At 36.3% G+C, this 22259-nt stretch overlaps 2 protein-coding genes across 3 annotated transcripts in view; both read left to right on the forward strand.

The window, feature by feature from the left end:
• LOC125835017 (probable alpha,alpha-trehalose-phosphate synthase [UDP-forming] 9) overlaps positions 1–22259 on the forward strand; it is a 205919-nt gene that overhangs the window by 177520 nt on the left and 6140 nt on the right. The gene's annotated exons all lie outside the window — the stretch shown is intronic.
• LOC125835014 (AP-1 complex subunit gamma-2-like) overlaps positions 21930–22259 on the forward strand; it is a 49663-nt gene continuing 49333 nt past the window's right edge. For both annotated transcript variants that reach the window (XM_049514153.1, XM_049514154.1), the window contains exon 1: positions 21930–22251. In XM_049514153.1, coding sequence (XP_049370110.1) covers positions 22220–22251 — 32 coding nt within the window. In that variant the 5' untranslated portion in view covers positions 21930–22219. The remainder of the gene's footprint in view (positions 22252–22259) is intronic.

A 22259-nucleotide genomic window follows, 5' to 3' on the forward strand; every position in this document is an offset into this window, starting at 1 on the left:
TCGAGTGATCCGCTGCAGCATAAATTTTCAAACACTATAAATACCTGCTTAAATTTCTAGCTTAATATCATATCACTACTATTATTAGAACTTTTAACAGTTTTTCAAAGAGTCTAAGTTTTAGAAGGTTTTGGAGACTTTGTTCTAAGACCTTGAGATTCAAAGGGTTTCAACTCCAAGAAATTGGACGTGGGTCTCTAAGATTCTTCACTCCTGACGTGTTTTAAGACTTAATTCTTCATACCCAGTTGATGGAAACTGATAGTGGTATAAATCTTTATCTTTTTTACATGTCTAGCTAAAACCCCAATTCTTGGGGTGTGATTTTGTGAATATGGGTTAGATTATTTGTTGGGTCTTGCTTGTTGATGGTTTATTATTTGTTTAAATGTGATTTCATTTAGTAGTTGTGTATGAACTTAATGGGATTGTAGCTGCTAATACGATTTCATCTTAGTGTTTTTGGCTTGTTCGAGAGAGAGGTCGTAAAACTAAGACTACTAAACTGATAGTCGTTGGTATTGGGTCGACATGGGTTCAACTCGAGAGAGTGAACCCTAGTCCTTTTCCCACATATTTAGCTCGAGAGAGTGAATGGGCTAAGGCAGAGGTTGTGCTTAACGCGACAACTCGGTGTTCGAGAGAAACCGAGTTGATTCGGGGTAAGTTGCTCGAGAGAGAATTTACCCCTACTATAGTCTAGCCTAGTCACACATACTTAACAATTTACTATCAAAAGCATGTACCCGATAATTTATCTATCCCGTATTCCTATCACATCCCAAGAATCCCGTCTCTCTATCTCATTTTCTTATATTTTTACTGTTTTTGTTATTAGCATAATACAAACCCCCCATTGATAATTGACGTTTGCGTCATCCCTTTGATTTAGTATGTTTTTATTCAATAATATTTTTAGCTATGACTAATTAGAGCCAGATTTTATTTTTCTATTAATTCTCAAAACCACTCCCTGTGGGAACGATCCTAACCCTTGGTTGGGTTATATCACTACACGTGATCGTATGGCACTTGAACTGAACTAGTGTCAGTTGATAATGTCCTTAAACATTACTTATTTCACACCTCGAAGTTGTGGCCTTATGATTACATGGAAAAAACTTTATCAGTTATGTCAAGGCTCTCTTAAATTGAGTCAACACGCCTTATATACCTTTTTTCGTTGATTAGTTTAGAGGGAGACCTTTACTAAAATCAAAAAGACTTTCCCACCAAAATTTAGTCAGAATTTGTGAAAAACAAATTTTTCATCTATAAACAACTCACTAACAAAATTCACGTTGGAAAACAGATTGACACTAAAATATTGGTAATCTTTCTAATTATTTCGAGTAAAAATACAATTATTATTTATTTCCCACTGGTTCAATCAGATTTCTATGGAAATATCCACGGAATAGTTTTCAGTAAAAATATTTTTATGAAAAAATAGTGATTTTTTTAGTAGTGGACACACTTATTTTTTATTTAAAGTCTACAATAGTTCGTTTGATGAAAATGTATGTTCATATAAATTGGCACCTTAATGACTTATCCTCATTTTAATCTTTTAGTTCTTTACTTGTATTTTTGAAAAGAATCATTTAACAGTGAATATAGGTTTTCTATTGGGTTAGAAAAATGCATAAATCTCATTACTCATTATAGATCAACTGAGGATAAGATAAGTTAGCTCTTTTCAGGTCATCATTGCCCTCATATTGTGAGGTAGATTCATGATTGATAAAGTTAATATGTTGTCGTAATGTATTCCATACAACTAATGTCAGCAAACCTCACAATGAACTCCATACAACTAATGTTGTCATAGCATAAGTACAAACACTACGGCTGCCAACTCCAAATAATGGGTAGGGTAGTTCCTCTAGTGGGTCTTCAACTTCTGAGAAGCATAGGTAATCACCTTGTCATTCTACATCGAAACTCCACTTATGCGACTCCAGAAACATCACAATACATAGTGAAGTGAACAACATCTTCGGGTAAAGTTAAAATAGGAGTCAACATCAACAAGGTCTTAAGGTTTTGAAAGCTCTTCTCAAACTCATCATACCATTGGAAACTCAAACTATACCGAGTCAATCTATGCAAAGGAGATGTAATTGCGGAGAAGCTCTAAACAAATCCCCGGTAATACCATTCAAGTCCCACAAAACTTTGGATCTCAGTAATCGATGTAGGTTTGGTACAACCTCTAACCACCTCAATCTTGGCTTGATCTACCCGAATACCCTTCTTGGACATCACATGTCTATAATCACTCATCGAAAACAACAATTCCCATATAAATTCTCTTGAAAAATGGGTTAATCAACACAAAACACTATTCAAAAATTAAGATTTGAAACCAAAATTTAATACTTCAAAACATTACTCAAGGCTTTAAGAAGTTATTAGGGAAAATCGTTTCGAAAAAGGACTTAAAAACAATTCAAAATGTCCATTTTAGTTTAGAGCTTGAGTTCTTGAAAAAAGGTCATCATTCACCAATCAAAATATCATATTTTGATGTTAAAACCCATAAATAATCAAAGCGAAATGAAGTTATAGGATTATATAAGCTTACCCAAGCGATTTAACAAAACCTTTCTATGATCGTCACCAAGGATTTCTCAAGCCCAAAATTGGAAAATAGGGCTTAAACCCCAAAATTTGCAGGCCAAAAAACTCTTTCAAGTGTCGCAAAAGTGACCCTCAAAAAGCTCAGGCATCAAAAAAACGAAGCCTCCTTCACTAAAGTTAATGTCGCTTAACTGATACATCATTTGCTTAAGCGGAAGTCGCTTAAGCAACAGGACACTCGCATATGCAAAGCCCAGACACCAACAACTCAGCAAACTCTCAAAACATCAAAAGGACCCTCGGTATATAGTCCTCATACACACAAACCATATATGAAAATGAATTCTACTCGACGTTTCACACTTGATGAAATCGTCAAAACACGAATCTGAGGTCCCACTGTCCCGATATCCATGAAAACAACAAGAAATTAACTCGCGCCTAAAAAGGCTAAAACAAGTCTGGGACCTCTCAAAAATTAACAAAGACATCACCTAGGCCTAAAATCATCCTCCTAATCTAATGGAACTCTAAAAATTCCAATTCGAGCATCCGAAACTTGAATATTGACCAAAGTCAAAATAAATGTTATATTTTCCACAAATTCACAACTTAGGACCTCAAATCATCAAAAAGACTCAGAAACTAAAATCGTAAACTATCAAAGACTAGATTCCACATTACATAACAAATTAAATCGACTAAATTCCATTCCGACACTCGAAACTCCAAAAGGCTCCAAAATCAACTTTCTTAATAATATAAGCTTTCCAAATTCAAAACTTACAAAATTCTCAACTTTTAACTCAAATTTGAAAACCAACTTTTCAAACTCAATCATAAAAGACTCGTGGTTGATATCGGGAGGGACAAAATGATAAATTCACATAACTTTACAACAATGACCGACCGGGTCATTACATATATATTAAGTATCACTCCTTCGATTGTTCATTTTCATTGCATAGTCAAGAGTTCTTTGCTTGAAAAGTTATTTGAAAACTTAATTAACTGCAATCACTAATATTTGTATATATTTAACATTCACCCAATTTAATTCTTCATTTTCATAGAGTAACATATATTTCTCCGCTTGGAATCTATTAAGAAATATTCAATCATGTCATTAATGTAGAAATTAATGCTACAATCACCTAACTGCTCATTTCATTGAATAATAAATATTTCTCTTTTATTAGGATATGTTCATCATTCACCTCTTTTGACCATTCATTTTCACAACATAAAAAAAACCTTCAATTTTGCCTTCTTGCGAAATTGGTGAGTTTTATTCTTTTCACTTTTTTTACTATTGAAATTAGGATAAGCGTTTTAGATTAGAGATCTCTATAGATATAGATCTTGGTTCGTAAATTCAATTATTTGTGCCACCATGTTTTTTTGACAAATCATGTCGTTTGATCCATAAAAATTTTTGCATATATATGTTTTGATATCTGATTGAGTCACTGGTCAATTTGTTCATTTTCTTATAATTTTGTACTTAGCTCATTTGAACTGAGATTATTATGTTGGGACAACATGTTAGTTTTAATATCACTACATCCATAAGTTTTAATGTATGCTTCTAAATTCACATAACTCTATCCTCTCTCAAGAGGCAAATTCATGATTGAGATGACATCAAATTTTATGCTTGTGATTTTTCCCTTGTTCTTTTTTAACTCATCGATTTTTTTATTTATTTCATAACTGAGATTGTGTCTTGCCTTCATTTAACTAATTGATTATTTTATTCATACCATTGAAAGTTGAAACTATATATCATATTGATGGTCATGCATGGGGTTTATTTTCTAGGTAAATTCAAGAAATGATTGGGTAAAATGTGTCACGATCCAAATATGACGTGATGACACTTGTCTATTCCCACCAAGACAAGTCAGCCTCAATCCAACAAAATGAAAGGACTGCATAAAGATAGAGCAAGAACAAGATAAAAGCGGAAAAATTATTATCTCTATTAACACCCCAAAACTTCGTTGTCGTGAGTATAAGCCAATAATGTAAAAACAGAATCTGAAATACAAGTCTCAATATTTTTGTTTTTCAAGTAGAATAAAACATGAGGTAAGGGAACAAGAGGACCCGCCAGAACGACAAGCAACTACCTTTCGAAATCCTTGACAAGCCGAAGAAGAAGAAGAAGAAGAAGAAGAAGAAGAAGAAGAAGAGGTAGAAGAAGGAGGAGGAGGTGGAGGAGAAGAAGAGGAGGAGGAGGAGAAGAAGACATGAGTCCGATCTAGGAACCTACACAGGTGTAAAAGCAAGGAGTGAGTACCAACAACATGGTACCCAGCAAGAAACTTAATAAACAACGTAACCTATCTAGAATTCGAATATTCCTTCTCATCCTAGTCGACCCTGCTCAAACTACAACCTGTACAGAAATCAGCCAAACCAAACAATTCTACAATATACAATTCACAAGGCCTCAAAATTCACAGTCCAAAGTCACAAGCCAACAACCAACACGTATCACGTAATCGAAACACAAGTATCAAATAAATCAATCAAAATTAACATATATTTCTCCGCATGGAATCTATTTAAAAATATTAAACCATGTCATTAATGTAGCAATTAATGCTACAATCACCTAATTAACTAAACACTACCCCCTTCAACTGTTCATTTCATTGAATAATAAATATTTCTCTTTTATTAGGATATGTTCATCATTCACCTCTTTTGACCATTCATTTTCACTACATAAAAAAATTCTTCAATTTTGCATTCTTGCGAAATTGGTGAGTTTTATTCTTTTCACTTTTTTTACTATTGAAATTAGGATAAGCATTTTAGACTAGAGATCTGTATAGATATAGATCTTGGTTCGTAAATTCAATTATTTGTGCCACCATGGTTTTTTGAGAAATCATGTCGATCAGTTCATGTCGTTTGATCCATAAAAAATTTCGCATATATATGTTTTGATGTTTGATTGAGTCATTGGTCAATTTGTTCAATTTCTTATAATTTTGTACTTGCTCATTCGAACCTATATTAATATGTTGGGACAACATGTTAGTTTTAATATTACTAGATCCATAAGTTTTAATGTATGCTTCTAAATTCACATAGTTTTGTCTTCTCTCAAGAGGCAAATTCATGATCGAACACAAGTATCAAATAAATCAATCAAAATTAACCAATAAGTCAATCATAAGCATCAAAATGCATCAAAACTCAAGAATCTCTCGCCAGAACCATTTTCCATTGGCATTATGTCATATCGCTAGCCTGAAACCATTTTCCATTGACTTTGTATCAAATCACTAGCCCGAACCATTTCTAATCGACTTTATATCAAATCACTAGCCGGAACCAGTTATCATCGACTTTATATCAAATCTCTAGCCGGAACCATTTCCCGTCGACTTTATATTAATTACACTCACCGGAAAATGACCTCGGCATCACAAGCATTAGTCGGAAAAGACCTCGACATCAATGATCATCACATGTCGCATCACATGTTCAACAATCAATGCACGCAAGCAGTATCACAATACATAAAGAGACAATAAGTCATGTAATTCAACCACACATTCAAGCCATCAAGGCATTTCCCTAATCAATCAAATAGGGTCATAATAAGGCAGTAAAAAGTTGCCATTATCATCACGAAACCCTATTATTTACCCCTTCTTTATTAATTAACATTAATCAAGTGGAGCAATAAACCCCTCACCTCATTCCCAATTACTACCTAACACACATACAATTAAGAGATGTAGACAATTCTACTAGATTACAAAGCTTAAGAGATAACTTGCCTTTAAACCAATCAATTAATTATTTCAAGAGTTGAGTTTTCCCCTTCCGAATCACTTCTGAAGCCACACAATCTATATACAAGCAAGTAATCATAATAATTTCTTAGAAACAATAATACCCACATCAATTTCCATGGTATGGGTCAATCAACTCAAAACTCAATTCTAAAATGAAAATTTGAATCTGAAATTTAATACTTGGAAAAAGATGTTCAAGTCTTTGGAAACTCAATGGTGAAAACCATTTTGAAAAAGGAATCAAAATTAGTTCACAATCTCCATTTAAGTTTAGAACTTGAGTTCTTGAAATACATTACCATTTACCAATCAAAATCTCATATTTTGATGTTAAAATCCTTAAATAATCATAGGGAAAAAAGTTTGAGGGTCATGAAAGCATACCCTAGTGATTTAGCACAAGAAAATATTTCACGAATCGCCTCCAAGGGTTTCCCAAGCTCAAAAATGGAGAATATGGCTTAAACCTCAAAAATGGCAGGTCAAAACCCCTCTCGGATGTCGCTTAAGCGACCAGTAGGTTAGATTAAGTGAACCCCACCAAAATTGGAGGTCTCACTGTTACAAACCAAGCTCCACATAAACGACCTTCGCTAAAGCGATCCCTGATCCACTTAAGCAAATACCGCCCAAAAGGTCAGCCTTGCTTTTGTGAGCCGACCTTTACCAAAGAGGAGATCACAAAAGCGAAGGCCCTCCGCAAGAGCGAGGACTACAATACCAGAAACATTAACCAACTCTGAAGGCACTAAAAAGACCCTTGGGATTCGTTTGGAACCCCGTGCACACAAATCAAATATGCAAATTGATCATATTCGACGTCCAAACTCAATGGAACCATTGAAACAAAAATTCAAGGTCTCATTGACTCGACATCTATGGAAACCACAAGAAATTAGCACAATGACTAAAAAGTCTAAAACAAGCTCAGGACCTCAGAAAAATGCATGAAGACTTCACCAAGGCCTAAAATCATCCCCAAATTCAATAAAACTCTCAGAATTCCGATCCGAGCATCCAAACCCCGAATTTTGACCAAAGTCAACCCAAAGGATAAATTTCCACAATTTTTACACTAAGGACCTCAAATCCTGACAAACACTCTAAATAATAAACAGACAACTCTCATAGACCAGATTTCACATTCTATAACTAATAGAATTGACATAATTCCATTCCGACACTCGATACTCCCAAAGACTCTGAAAACCACTTTTAAGCAACTTAGCCTTTAGAAATCACAACTTGCAAAATTCTCAACTCTTAACTCAAAGTTTAAAACCATATTATAGAACTCAAACATAAAAGACTCGGGGTCAAGGTCGGATGGGGGAAATGGAAAATTCATAAGACTTTTTGAAAATGACCAGTCGGGTCATTACATTATGCACCATTAAAAATCATGTTCATCCTTGAAAAAAAAGCAAAAGAAAATACTTGAAGCCTTGAAAAGCTGAGGATATCTCGCACGCATATCCTACTTTGTCTCTCAAGTTGCCTCACCAACTGAATGATGCTTCTATTACACCTTCACTGAAGCAATATGTTTGCTCCTAAGCTTTCGGACATGCCTACCAAAATGACTATAGGTTCCTCCGCAAAATATAAATCTGGACCCAACTCAACCGAATCAAGGGAAAGTACATGAGAATCATCCGGCACGTACTTCCAAAACAAGGAGACATGAAACATATGATGCACAACTAGCAAGCTAGGCGGCAAGGCCAACTTGTAGGCCACCTTTCCCATGCGACTCAAAATCTCAAAAGGACCAATGAATCTAGGGCAAAGCTTTTCCTTATTTCCAAACCTCATCACACCCTTTATGATTGACAGTCAGAGCCAAACATGGTCACCCTCCATGAACACTAGGGCTCAAACTCTCTGATCAACGTAACTCTTCTGTCAACTCTGGTTGTAAATAGTCTACCCTAGATCATATGGACCTGCTTGATAACATCTCTAAGAAAGTCTATATCTAATGAGTCTATCTCAACTGAATCAAACTATCCAACCTGATATCTACACCATTAGCCATAAAACACCTCAAATGGGGCCATCTAAATACTAGAGTAATAATTGTTGTTGTAGGTAAACTCTGCTAAAGGCCAATGTTGATCCCATCTAGCACAAAAATCAATCACACAAGTTTAGAGCATGTCTTCCAACAGCTAAATCGTCTGCTCAAACTAACCATCTGTCTGAGGGTGAAAACTTGTACTCATATCTAACTGAGTACTAGAACCATATTGAAATGCCTAATGGGAAGTGAACAAAGAATCTCGATTAGAGACAATAGAAACTGGGACTCCTTGTAGTCACACTATTTGACTGATATAAAGCTCAACTAACTTCTTTATCGTATACTTCACCCCAACCAAAATTAAGTGAGCAGACTTGGTCAACCAATCAACCATAACCCTAATAGAATCATAATCACCCACCGGGGTAGGTAGTCCCACAACAAAATCCCTAGTGATCCGTTCTTAATTCCAAGTAGGAATGACCATCCTCTGAGATATACCCTCGGGCCACTGGTTCTCGCACTTAACCTGTTCACAAGTCAAATACCTCAAAACAAATCTGCATTTCTCATCATCCCACACCATTAATAATGCACGCTTAGATCATGATACATCTTCGCCACCCCTGAGTGGATAGAATATTGGGAACAATGTGCCTCCTCAAGAATAAATCTAATCAACTCGCCCACCTTTGGCACATAGATCCTGCCCTAAATCCTCAAGATACGCTCAGAATTAGGGACAGCCTACTTGGCTTCCCTTCTCACCACCTTGTCTCGAATGAGACATGACTTCTCTTCATCAAACTAACACTCACAAATCTGCTCAACTAAGGAAGAACGAGCCTCTATAAATGCTATCAAATCACATGTCTGCTAAGAAATTTGTAATTGGACAATATTGTTGGCTAATCTTTGAACATCTTTAGCCAATGCTCTCTTATCTGCACTAATAGTGATAAGACTTTCCATGCTAGAAGTCTTCCTACTCAAAGCATCGGCCACCACATTGCTCAAGCCACCTACGCTGCCTGAAGTTCAGATATCTCTGGCTAAAGATGTACTGAAGACTCCGATGATCACTGAACACCTCACAATGTACCCCATATAGATAATGTCGCCAAAGCTTAAGCACAAATACTACAGGTGTCAACTCCAAATCATGAGTACGGTAGTTCTTCTTATGGGTATTCAACTATCTAGAAGCATAGGTGATTACTTTCCCTTTCTACATCAGAAAACACCAACTAACCGGACTTAAGAAACATCACAATAAATGGTGAAGTCAACACCCTCCTCAAGTAAAGTCAATATAAGAGCCAAAGTCAAAAAGGTCTTAAACTTTTGAAAGCTCTCCTCACACTCATCACCCACTGGAAGCTCATACTCTGTTGAGTCAATCTGGTCATAGCAGATGCAATAGTGGAGAAGCTTTGCATAATCGTCTGTAGTTGCCTGCAAGTCCCACAAAACTATGTATCTTAATAATTGACGTAGGTTTAGTCCAACCTCTAACTACCTCAATCTTTGATGTATCTACCCGAATACCCTCCTTGGACACCACGTGTCCCAAAAATGCTGTGGAATCAAGCTAAAACTCGCACTTTGAGAACTTGGCATAAAGTTTATCATTCCTCAAAATCTAGAGTACAATTCTCAAATGTCAATCGTCATCCTCCCCAATCTTGGAGAACACCAAGATGTCATCAAAGAACACTATCACAAAGGAATCCAAATAATGTTGAAACACCTCGTTCATCAACTGCATGAATATTTTAGGGGCGTTAGTTAAACTAAAAGACATCGCAAAAAACTCATAGTACCCATAACGAGTTCTGAAAGTTGTCTTAGGGATATTAGAACCCCTAATATTCAACTAATGATAACCAGACCTCAAATCCATCTTAGAAAACAAAGATGCACCCTGAATCCCCGCATTGATGGCATTTCATACATCATTGATCAATATTTTTGCGTAATTGGTAGAATCCAAATCAACTGTGCTTTAATTTGAATTAATTGACTGCGGGGGTGTGATACTATTATGGGTTTTATTATGAGTTTGTGCTATAGGGGCTTGAGTTTCTTTGACCTGGGTTGCGGGGGTTGAGCCTGGAAATCGCGTAGAACATAAGCGTGTTGAGTCAGTTGGCGAGTTAGGCTTAGCTCGCCGAATCACTCGACTATTCGCCGAACTGCCCTTGTCGCTTTTCATTTAAAGCAAAGTTGGGTTATTTAATCTATTAAAATCGGTGAGAAACCTGCTATCGCTGAATATTTTTGGTGACTCGTCGAGAGGTCTTTTAAATCGCCCTTCTTGCCTGCACCCTTAGTTTCATTATGCACAGATTTCAATAACTAACCCAAGTGAGTAAGCATGTCACCAACTAGTGTGGCAAGGTGATTTTATGCGCACCAGACTCCTGCTCTGTCTAAATACTTTCTAACTTGTCCCAAAGCCTTTGCAGAAATGGGAAGACCAAAAGTTGCAGGAAGAGACAGGCCACCCCGACAAGTAAGAGTAAGGGATTTCAAAAGAGACAAAAAGATAGCAGAACTGGCCAAAGAAAGAAGGGAGCTTAAGAAAGCAAGTGCCAGTAGGAAAATTCCCATTGGTCCCGCCATTCCTTCATAGAGGCGCGGATTATACACAGCCGCGAATTCCTTCTTGGCGGCCCATGATTTGGATAGAATGGTCGAAGCTAACACCGTTGCAGAAGCTAGAACAAAGGAACCCAATAAAACCCAGAATGACAATTCGGGGGCCATTGTCAAGTTTCAAACGGATGCAGCTCTGATAGATGAAGCAAGCGTGTAGACAAGATTCCCCTTCACCTCTCTCTATCTTTACTTGTCTAAACTTTTGGATACTACTACATGCATTTGAGGACAAACGCTTTTTTTTGTGGTGGGGTGAGGCCCACCTTTGTGTGTTCTTTTGATATTTGGGATGTCTTTTTTAAATTGTTTTAAAAATTGCTTTTCTGTGGATGTTTGAGCTCATGGCTCCTGTCATTTTACTTGCAAAATAATTTTGATCCTTTCGAAAGGATTTTCACCACCACTTGTGTTGAAAGTGGCTGTTCGTTTGCAAAAATTTAAGTCTCGATTTCGATCAATACCGGTGACTTAAATAGTGCTCCTAATTGAACAAACATAAATGCACGGCAACGACGAGGCCAAATGAAGTTACATAGACAATATGTGCATTTTTTGCATCTCGTTGTGACTAGCCATTTATCGAATTGATTTTCTTGTGAGGACCATTGCACGCTAGCGAACGTGTCTAGTCTTGTTTGACTGAAGTATCAATGTCTGGTGTGATTAGCTTACTTTGAACCATGCATGAATAAACCTAGAATTTGCTCGATTAGTCTGATCGATTTAGAAAGGTGTACTCTTGAGATGATCTTAGGCAATTTTAAAGAGTGTGAGCCAATTTGACATATACCTCTTTTTGTGACCTACTTGTGAGCGTGTGAAACTCTCTTGAACACCCCTTGAGTCTTACCTTTCTTTGGAAGAACCTTGATAAACCCTAGACCTTACTTAATCCATTACCTATAATCCTCTTGATTTGTGGTTTAGTGAATAGCCAACTTAGAACAAAAAGCCTAAGTTGGGGTGTGGTGAAAAGGAAAAGGAGAAGTCAAGAAATGCTATAAGAAATCTTCCTTGCAGAACAATGGAACCCCTAAAAAAAATTGGAATAAAGTACAGAAGAAATTTGGGTTCCAATGCAATTCATGGAAGGTGAATAAAAAGGTGACTTAGAAGCACTAGACAAAGAATTGATAAATGAGAGGAAGGGAATGTCTTGAGAATACCGCATCTCACGAGGAAAAAGTCACTAATCCTAAATGACCATACCTTTGCACTCAGACCCGTTACAAGCCTTAGAAAGACCTTTTTGATCTTGAGTAAGCCAAATCGAAAGTCAATTAGAAAATAAGGGCAAACCTATGGGTGAAAACATGTATTGTGTTCCTCTTTTTTAGTGTGAGCATTGTATCTGATTCATGATTTTAAATTGACTCATATATGTGTGTGAATATGGAATCATTCTTTGTGCGAAGGAATTTAGATACTTTTGTTGAGCTTGAACTTACACAAGTAGCAAGTATTGCGAGCATGAGAATCTTCGGTGATGGTGTGTCACAATTTGAATCTTTGAGTACACAATTGATCCTTGCATAAGTGAATTGAGTCTTGTTGTCTGCATTCATGATTTAGTCTTGTGTAGCACTGTTTGAGGCACCCTTTTTGAACGGCTGAACTTGAGTTTGCTTGAGGACAAGCAAAAGTTTAAGTTGGGGTTGTTGATGAGTCCACAAATTGGACTCATTTAGGGCTTTATTTTAATGGAAATAGTGTCCTTGAATGTTTGTTTTACCTCAATACCTAATTAAAATGTTGAAGTTTCAGGTATTTGAAGTTTTAGAAGAAGCATGGACAATTAGGCGCAAAATGGAGCAAATAGGGATGAAAAGAACAAGAAATAGAATCCTGCGGATCACCAAGTTTAACCTGGCGAGTCGCCAAAACGACATGAGCCTCCCTTCGTTCCAGTACGCGAAGCCTTGAAGGAAGTGGATCAAAAGGCGAGGAAAGGAGCAGTCGGCGGGTCGCCAATCAGTTCCGCGAAGTAGTACTGTACCGCCCAATGATCCAGAATGCGAGGATGCAAAAGGCAAGAGACTAAAGGCGATGAGCTGACCAAAAGGCGGATCGTCAAGTTCATCGGCGATCTCGACTAATGTCGCCGAACAATCCTCCACAGCACAATCTGTGAAAGCTATAAATACTATTTAGAATTAGAGATATAGAGAGTGGAACATATTATTATTATTTTTCACTTTAGAACATATTCTAGCTAATATTTTTCTCTCAAGTTTAGAGAGGGTTTTGTGGAGACTTGAAGAAGAAGTTCTTCTTCCCCAAGTTGGAAGTGGGTCTTCTCTATTCACTTTCCTTTGCTTAATTCAAGGTTTAATTTCTTATACCCAATTGATTTCATTATCATGTTAGGTATAATTTCTTATTTCTTGACGTGTGGCTAAAAACCCCATTCTTGGGGTGTGATTTAGCAATTATGGGTTGATATTCTTGTTGGGTCTTGCTTGCTGATAGGTTAGATGTATTTTAATGGTGATTTCACCTTGTGGTTGTGGTTTAATCTAAAGGGTTTGTAGTTGCAAATACAAAGACACCCATGTGTTTTTGACTTGCCCGAGAGGGAGGTCGCGAAACCAAAACCACTAGACTGATGGTCTAAGGAGTGAGTCTACATGAAATTCAGCCCGAAAGGGTCAGCCCTAGTCCCATATCCTAACACTCAGCTCGAGAGAGTGAGTGGGGTAAGACGTAGGCAGGTCTTCGTGCGGCAAATGGGTGTCCGAGAGGAACGCATTTGAAACGGGGTAAGTTGCCTGAGAGGGAACTTATTTCCATTTAAAGCTTAGCCTAGTCATTATTATTTTGCAAATCTCTAATCGAAAGCATGTACCCAACAATTTATCTCTACTTGTATTGCGGTCACATCCCAAGAACCTTTCCCCATACTTGATTTTCTTGTTTATTTTGTTGTTTTAGTACTTTTTACAAACCCCCTTTTGTTATTTGAAACTTTTGTGTCACCTCTTTTGCATTTACAATGTCTTTTATCGCAAATGTATTTAACTACAACTAACTTGAATGAAATTATAATTGGTTATTAATTCTCAAAACCGCTCCCTTGGGACACGACCCCAACCCTCGGTTGGGTTACTATATTATCGACGATCATAGACACTCATATCGTAGGATAGTGTCGTTGGTCACAATAAGCATCAGCTGCTTAACCAGGATTATCCTTTGCCTCCTTCTCTGTTATTCTCTATTTGTACTTTCGGATGTTTGTTATTTACATTTGAGGACAAATTGATTTTATTTGTGGTGGGGTGAGGCCCACCTTTTGTGTGTTGTTTGTGACTCGTGTTTTTGCTATGTATTTGGGCTTTGAGTTATTATTGTGTTAAATATTGCTTTTCTGTGGATGTTTGAGCTTAAGGCTCCACTTACTTTTAATTGCAAAATGATTTTGGCCCTTCCAATTTTTTTTGAATTTTTTGCACATTTTTGCCACCCCTCGTGAGTTGAATGTGGTTGTTCTTTTGCAAAAAAATGAGCCTCTGTTTCGATCAATACCGATGACTTGAATAGTGCTCTCAATTGAACGAACATGAATGTACGACTACGATGAGACCAAATGAAGTTGCATAGACAATATGTGAACTCTTTGCATCGCGTTGTGATTAGCCATTTATCGAATTGATTCTCTTGTAATGACCGTTGCACACTAGCGAAAGTGTGTGGTCTTGTTTGACTTAAGTGTCGATGCCTTGTGTGATGAGCTTACTTTGAACCTTGCATGAATAAACCTAGAATTTTCCCCATTAGTCTAATTGATTTAGTAAGGTGTGCTCTTGAAATGATCTTAGGTAACTTTGGAAAAGTGTGAGCCAAATTTGACATATACCTCTTTTGTGGCCTACCTGTGAGCGTGTGAAACTCTCTTGAACACCCTTTGAGCCTTACCTTTCTTTGGAAGAACCTTGATGAACCCTAGACCTTACTTGATCACCACCTATAATCCTCTTGATTTGTGGTTTAGTGAATTGCCAACTTAGGCCAAAAGCCTAAGTTGGAGGTGTGGTGAAAAGGAAAAGGAGAAGTCAAAGAGTGCAAGAAAAGTCCCCTTTAACCCATGGTGTTACGAAAAAATGGAAACCCTCCATATATAAAAAAAAAGGAAAAGAAAAAGAAAAGAAAAGAATGAAAAAGAAGAGTTGTGGAATAAAAGTACAAAAGAAATTGGGTTTCCAAGCAATCCATGTAGGTGAATAAAAAGATGACTTAGAAGCACTTGAAGAAGAATTGATAAAGGAAAAGAAGGGGATGTTTTGAAAACACCACATCTCATGAGGAAAAAGTCACTGAGCCTAAATGACCATATCTTTACACTCGGTCCCGTTACAAGCCATAGAAAGACCTTTTTGATCTCAAGTGAGTCGAACCGAAGATCGATTTGAAAATAAGGGCAAGCCTATGGGTGAAAACATGCATTGTGTTCCTCTTTTTTAGTGTGAGCATTGCATCTGATTCCTGATCTTGAATTGATTAACCTCTATGTGTGAATATGGAATCATTCTTTATGTGAGGGCATTTAGATACTTTTTGTTGAGCTTGAACTTGCACAAGTAGCAAGTATTGTGAGCATGAAAATCTTTGGTAATGGTGTGTCACAACTTGAATCTCTAAGTACACAATTGATCATTGCATAAGTAAATTGAGTCTTGTTGTGTGCATTCATGATTGAGTCTTGTGTAGCACTGTTTGAGACACTCTTTTAAAACGGCTGAACTTGAGTTTGCTTGAGGACAAGCAAAAGTTTAAGTTTGGGGTGCTGATGAGTCCACAAATTGGACTCATTTAGGGTTTTATTTTAATAGAAATAGTGTCCCAAATCCTTATTTATTCTAAATATCTGATGAAAACACTTAGGTTTCAGGTATTTGAAGATTTAGTGGAAGCATGGACATTTAGGCGCAAAAAGGAACAAAGAGGTTGAAAAGAACGAAGAAGCAGAAGTCTGAGCATCGCCAAGCACGCTTGGCGATTCGCCGAAAGGACACACTCCGCTCTTTGTTCCAATGTGCTGAGCCCTGAAGAAAAGGATCAAGTCGGCGGAAAAGGGAGCAGTACTATGTCTCCCAATGACACAAAGCACAACGATGCTGAGGTTGGTGCAAAACGGCGACGAACTACACCAAACGGCGAATCGCCGAGTTAATCGGTGATTTCGACTAACCTCGCCGAGCAATCCACTAGGACTATTTTCTGAAGTCTATAAATACTAAACTCTTTATTAATTTTAGTAAAGAGTCGAACAATTATTATAATTTTCACATAGAATAGTACTTTTTGATATTTTTACTCTAAGTTTGAGAGGGTTTTTGGGAGACTTGAAGAAAGGAGTTCATCTTCCCCAAATTGGAAGTGGGTCTTCTCTATTCTTCTTCCTTTGCTTACATTAATGTTTAATTATTTATACCCATTTGATTTTGCTATCATTTTTGGTATAATTGTTTATTTCTTGATGTCTGGCTAAAATCCCACATTCTTGGGGTATGATTTAGCAAATATGTGTTGATATTATTGTTGGGTCTTGCTTGCTGATAGGTTAGATGTATTTTAATGGTGATTTCACCTAGTGGTTGTGGTTTAATTTAATGGTTTTGTAGTTGCAAATACAAAACCATCCATGTGTTTTCGGCTTGCTCGAAAGAGAAAGGTCGCAAAACCAAGACCGCTAGACTGATGGCCTAATGAGTGGGTCGACATGAGGTTCATCCCGAAAGGGTGAGCCCTAGTCCCATATCCTAACACTCAGCTCGAGAGAGTGAGTGAGGTAAAGCGTAGGCTGGCCTTCATGCGGCAAATGGGTGTCCGAGAGGAACCCATTTGAAATGGGGTAAGTTTCCCGAGAGGGAACTTATTTCCATCTAAAGCTTAGCCTAGTCACTATTATCTTGCAAATTTCCTATCGAAAGCATGTACCCAACGATTTATATCAATATATATATATAACAGTCACACCCCAAGAACGTCCCCCCATACTTGATCTCCCTTTTAAATTTTGTTGTTTTTATTACACTTGTGACAAAACCCCCAAATCAATATTTGACACTTTTGTGTCCCCCTTTACTTTACAATGTTTTTAATCGTTAATATCCTTAGCTCTGACTAGTTAGAACTAAATTTTATTTTTCTATAAATTCTCAAAACCACTCCCTTGGGACACGACCCCAACCGTTGGTTGGGTTACTATATTATCGACGACCATAGACACTCGTACCGTAGGTTAGTGTCATTGGTCACGATAAGCATCACTTGTATTGGACAAGAATTAGTGCAATTGAGGCACATTCTATAGTAAATAAGTTTACTAATTCCAATACTTATGTACTTTGGCATGATCGTCTGGGACATCCTGGGTCTATAATAATGAGACGAATTGTAGAAAATTCAAATGGACATCTATTTGAATGGTGAATTTTCTTGTACTGCTTGTTATCAAGGCAAGTTAATAGTGAGACCATCACCAACGAAAGTTGAGATTGAGTCCCCTGCGTTCTTGGAACGTATACATGGGGATATTTATGGACCTATTCGCCCACCTAGTGGGTCATTTAGATACTTTATGGTTCTAATATATGCTTCTTCTAGATGGTCTCATGTGTGCCTATTGTCATCTCGTAACTTGGCATTTGCAAAATTATTGGCACAAATAATAAAAATAAGGGCAAAGTTTTCTGATAATTAAATTAAGTCTATTCGCCTTGATAATGCTGCAAAGCTTTCATCTCAATCATTTAATAATTATTGTCTATCAATTGGGATACGAGTTGAACACCCAGTTGCCATGTTCATACTGAATGGTCTCGCTGAGTCATTAATTATATGTTTGCAATTAATAGCAAGACCATTGCTTATGAAAACTAGGTTGCCCACTTTTGTGTGGGGACATGCAATTTTGCATGTTGCAACACTTATTCGTCTCAGACCGATAAATTGTCATAAGTTTTCTCCATTGCAATTGGTTATGGGTCAAGTACCTAATATATCCCATCTAAGAATTTTTGGATGTGTTGTACATGTGCCTGTGGTACCACCAAACCGCACTAATATGGGCCCTCAAAGAAGGTTAGGAATATATGTTGGGTTTGAATCACCCTCCATTATTCGCTATCTTGAACCATTGACTAGAGACATGTTTACTGCTCGATTTACAAATTGTCGGTTTGATGAGACAGTTTTCCCAAAATTAGGGGGAGAAAATAGTGAAATAAAACAAGAAAATTTGTGGAAAAATTTATCATTGTCTCATCTTGATCCATATTCTTCTATTTGTGAGCAAGAAGTACAAAAGAATATTCTTCTCCAGAAAATTGCAAATCAAATGCTAGACTCATTTACATATTTGAAAAGGATTACTAAATCACATATTTCTGCAGAGAATGTCCCAATTCGATTTGATGTCCCTATAGGACTATCCACTAGTGTCATAGCTAATGAGTCAAAAGTACGCCTAAAGCATGGTAGACCATTGGGTCCTAAGGATCAAAATCTTAGAAAAATAAAGATTAAATGCCAAGATGACACTATGAAAGAATCTCATATGGAAGTTCAAAATTTGAATAATTATATATAATGAAGGAATCAATGAACTTGAAACTCAAGGAAATAATGAACAATCCATAAATTTAAGAGATGTTGAAACTAATCTGAATCGATCAAAAACAATGGTTGATTATGTCTTTTCATATAATGTTGCAACAAAAATCATGCAAGATAATGAAGATCTTGAACCTCAATCTGTTATAGAATGTCGAAAAAGAAATGATTGACCAAAATGGCAGGAAGCAATTCAATCAGAGTTGAATTCACTTGCCAAGCGTGAAGTTTTTGGACCTATAGTTCAAACACCTAATGGTATTAAATCTGTTGGCTGTAAATGGATTTATATGCGTAAAAGAAATGAGAAAAATGAAATACAAAGGTATAAAGCACGCCTTGTGGCACAAGGATTTTCACAAAGGCCTGGTATCGATTATGAAGAGACATACTCACCCGTTATGGATGCAATAACATTGCGTTATCTCATAAGTTTCACAGTCCATGAGAAACATGAAATGCATTTGATGGATGTGGTTACACCTACCTTTATGGATCACTTGATAATGAGATATACATGAAAATTCCTGAAGGATTTACGATGCCTAAATCATGTAATTCAAAATCTCGGGAAATGTATTTAATGAAATTGCAAAGATCACTATATGGTTTGAAGCAATCTAGACGCATGTGGTATAACCGTCTTAGTGAGTATTTAGTTAAGGAAGGTTATACAAATGATGCAATTTGTCCATGTGTCTTAATAAGAAAACAACACCCGAATTTGTTGTTCTTGCTATTTATGTTGATGACAAAAATCTTATTGGAACTCCAATAGAGCTTCAAAAGGCAATTGATTATTTAAAGAATGAATTTGAGATGAAAGATCTTGGAAGGACAAAATTATGTCTTAGTTTGCAAATTGAGCATTTGACAAATGGTATTTTTGTTCATCAATCTGCCTACACAGAAAAAGTGTTGAAAAGATTTTGTATGGATGAAGTGAATCCATTAAGTACTCCGATGGTTGTTCGTTCACTTGATGTGAATAAGGATCCATTCCGACCACAAGAAAAGGATGAGGAAATCCTTAGTTCTGAAGTACCATATCTTAATGCAATTGGTGCACCTATGTATCTTGCTAATATTACAAGGCCTGATATAACTTTTGTTGTTAATTTGTTAGCAAGGTATAGTTCTGCTCCTACTAGGATACATTGGAATGAGATCAAACACATATTGCGATATCTTAAAGGGACAACTGACATGGGCTTATTTTATTCTAACAATTGTAGTCCCAATCTTGCTGGTTATGCTAATGCAAGATATTTATAAGATCCACACAAAGCTCGATCACAAACAGGCTATATGTTTATATGTTAGGGGACTGCCATATCCTGGAGATCTACAAAGCAGTCCATCGTAGCCACTTCATCAAATCATGCTGAGATAATAGCTATTCATGAAGCAAGTAGAGAATGTGTGTGGTTAAGGTCTATGATACATCTCATTCGAGAAAATGTGGTTTGGAGTGTGATAAAATACCCACCACTTTATATGAAGATAATGTAGCATGCATAGCACAACTTAATGGGGGATTCATAAAAAGAGATAGAACAAATCACATTTCACCAAAGCTTTTCTATACACATGAACTCCAAAAGAATGGTGATATAAATGTGCAATAGATTCGTTCAAGTGACAATGTGGCTGACCTATTCACCAAGTCTCTACCAACTGCAACTTTCAAAAAGATGGTGCACAAGCTTGGAATGCGAAGATTCAAGTCTCTGGATTGATGTTCTCATTAGGGGGAGTTAATATACATTGTCCCTTACAAGGTTTTGTCCCACCGGGTTATCCTTGTAAGGTTTTTAATGGGTAGCCTAGATGTGTATTAATAGATATGTGTACTCTTTTCCTTCACTAGAGTTTTTCTTTTTTTAAAGATTTTTTAGTAAGGTTTTTGACGAGGCACGCCATTTATGAATTAGACATTCAGGGGGAGTGTTATAAAGTATTTGTATTATAGTGAATGTCTATTATGTGGAGTCCTTTTAGGGTATGGTTAGGAATCCTACTTGGGACCAAGTTAGATTTTCCTTATAAATAAAGGGGATAAGGGTCTGAAAAATACCCCAACTTTGATCGGATATGCTGTTGCGATACTAAACTTTCATGAGGATCTATTACCTCCCTAGACTATTTAATACCGTATTTTAAACATATATATTTGCCCACGTGGACATAAAAAATAATGCAAAATTATAAATAGTAATGTGTCCACGTGGACACATATATACCTTTAAAATACACTATTAAATAGTTCAGTGGGTAAAAAATACGGTATTAATAATCTAGGGAGGTAATAGGTCCTCATGAAAGTTTAGTATCGCAACGGCAAATCTGACCAAAGTTGAGATATTTTTCTGACCCTTATCCCTAAATAAAGAGGTTTTCCTTCATTGTAAATTAGATCTGAAAATCTCTAAATATCCCTCCAGAGAAATAATAAATCTCCTCTTCTCTCTACTTTCTTCTTCTTATTCTATAATTTCATAACATATTTCATATTTTCGAGATCCTAAAGATGTGTACTGTGTCATCAGGTTTTGACATATTACTTTAGTATTTTTCGCTTTTGACACTTGTTTTATGAAAAAAATTATTTAGGACTTACTTCTCTATTTGAGTTATTAATTTGCACTTTCTCTGAAATTAATCAAATATTTGGCATGAATTTACTTACCAATAGGATTGAGATATGTATTATCAGCATTCCAAAATTTTGATTGTGACAACTAATTTTGTGCCAAATATAATACTGAATGGATAAAGTACTTTTATTAAATGAGTTCGAACTTTGTAGCTTTTATTAAGGTTATGTTGGTCTTAAACAAAGCCCCATATACTTACCGCTTACGTGATATTCTATTCATTTTTTGTTTATATAGATTTAGTTCAATTTTAAAAAAAGTAATTTTATTTTTAAAATTTTATGATATTAAATTTAAAAGATGTAGCATGTAATAAGATATTTTTAATTTTTCAGTCTTAAACATATAATTTAGAAAATTGAAATAAGAACTAATAAAAAAAGAAAAATAATCTTTTTTCTTAAAATCGGATTACGAAGAAAAAAAAGAACAAATTGAAATGGAGGAAAGTTAAAGAAAATATAAGAAAAAGAAAAAAAAGAGAGGAAGACACCAAAGCAACAAAAATAAAAAAAACGAAAAAAACGAAAAAACAAGGCATTACACCAGTTTGTTTGTACAGTATGTTTTTTTTTCTTTTTTCCATGTGATACAGAGTTTGTTCATTCAATTCAATTTTGCATAAAATCATCTTGACACTGTTATTTCTCTTTCTTGTTGTTGTTCATTTCCAGATCCAAAACGACCAATTTCAACCCAATAAGCAACTGATTGATTCTCAGATCCTTCAATTGCATCTTCCCCAGATCTCCATTGATAGCTTCTGCTCTCATTTTGCAATTAAATCAACTTGTAAACAGTTAAAATAGTCAGCACTCCTGGATCTGATCGAGCTTTCCCATAGTTTCAAGACGGACCCAATCATGAACCCCTTTTCCTCCGGCACGCGTCTCAGGTTAGTAT

Source organism: Solanum verrucosum, unplaced genomic scaffold (assembly GCF_900185275.1).
Source record: "Solanum verrucosum unplaced genomic scaffold, falcon-dt-bn FXZP01000058.1, whole genome shotgun sequence".
In the NCBI taxonomy this organism is placed as follows: Eukaryota; Viridiplantae; Streptophyta; class Magnoliopsida; order Solanales; family Solanaceae; genus Solanum; species Solanum verrucosum.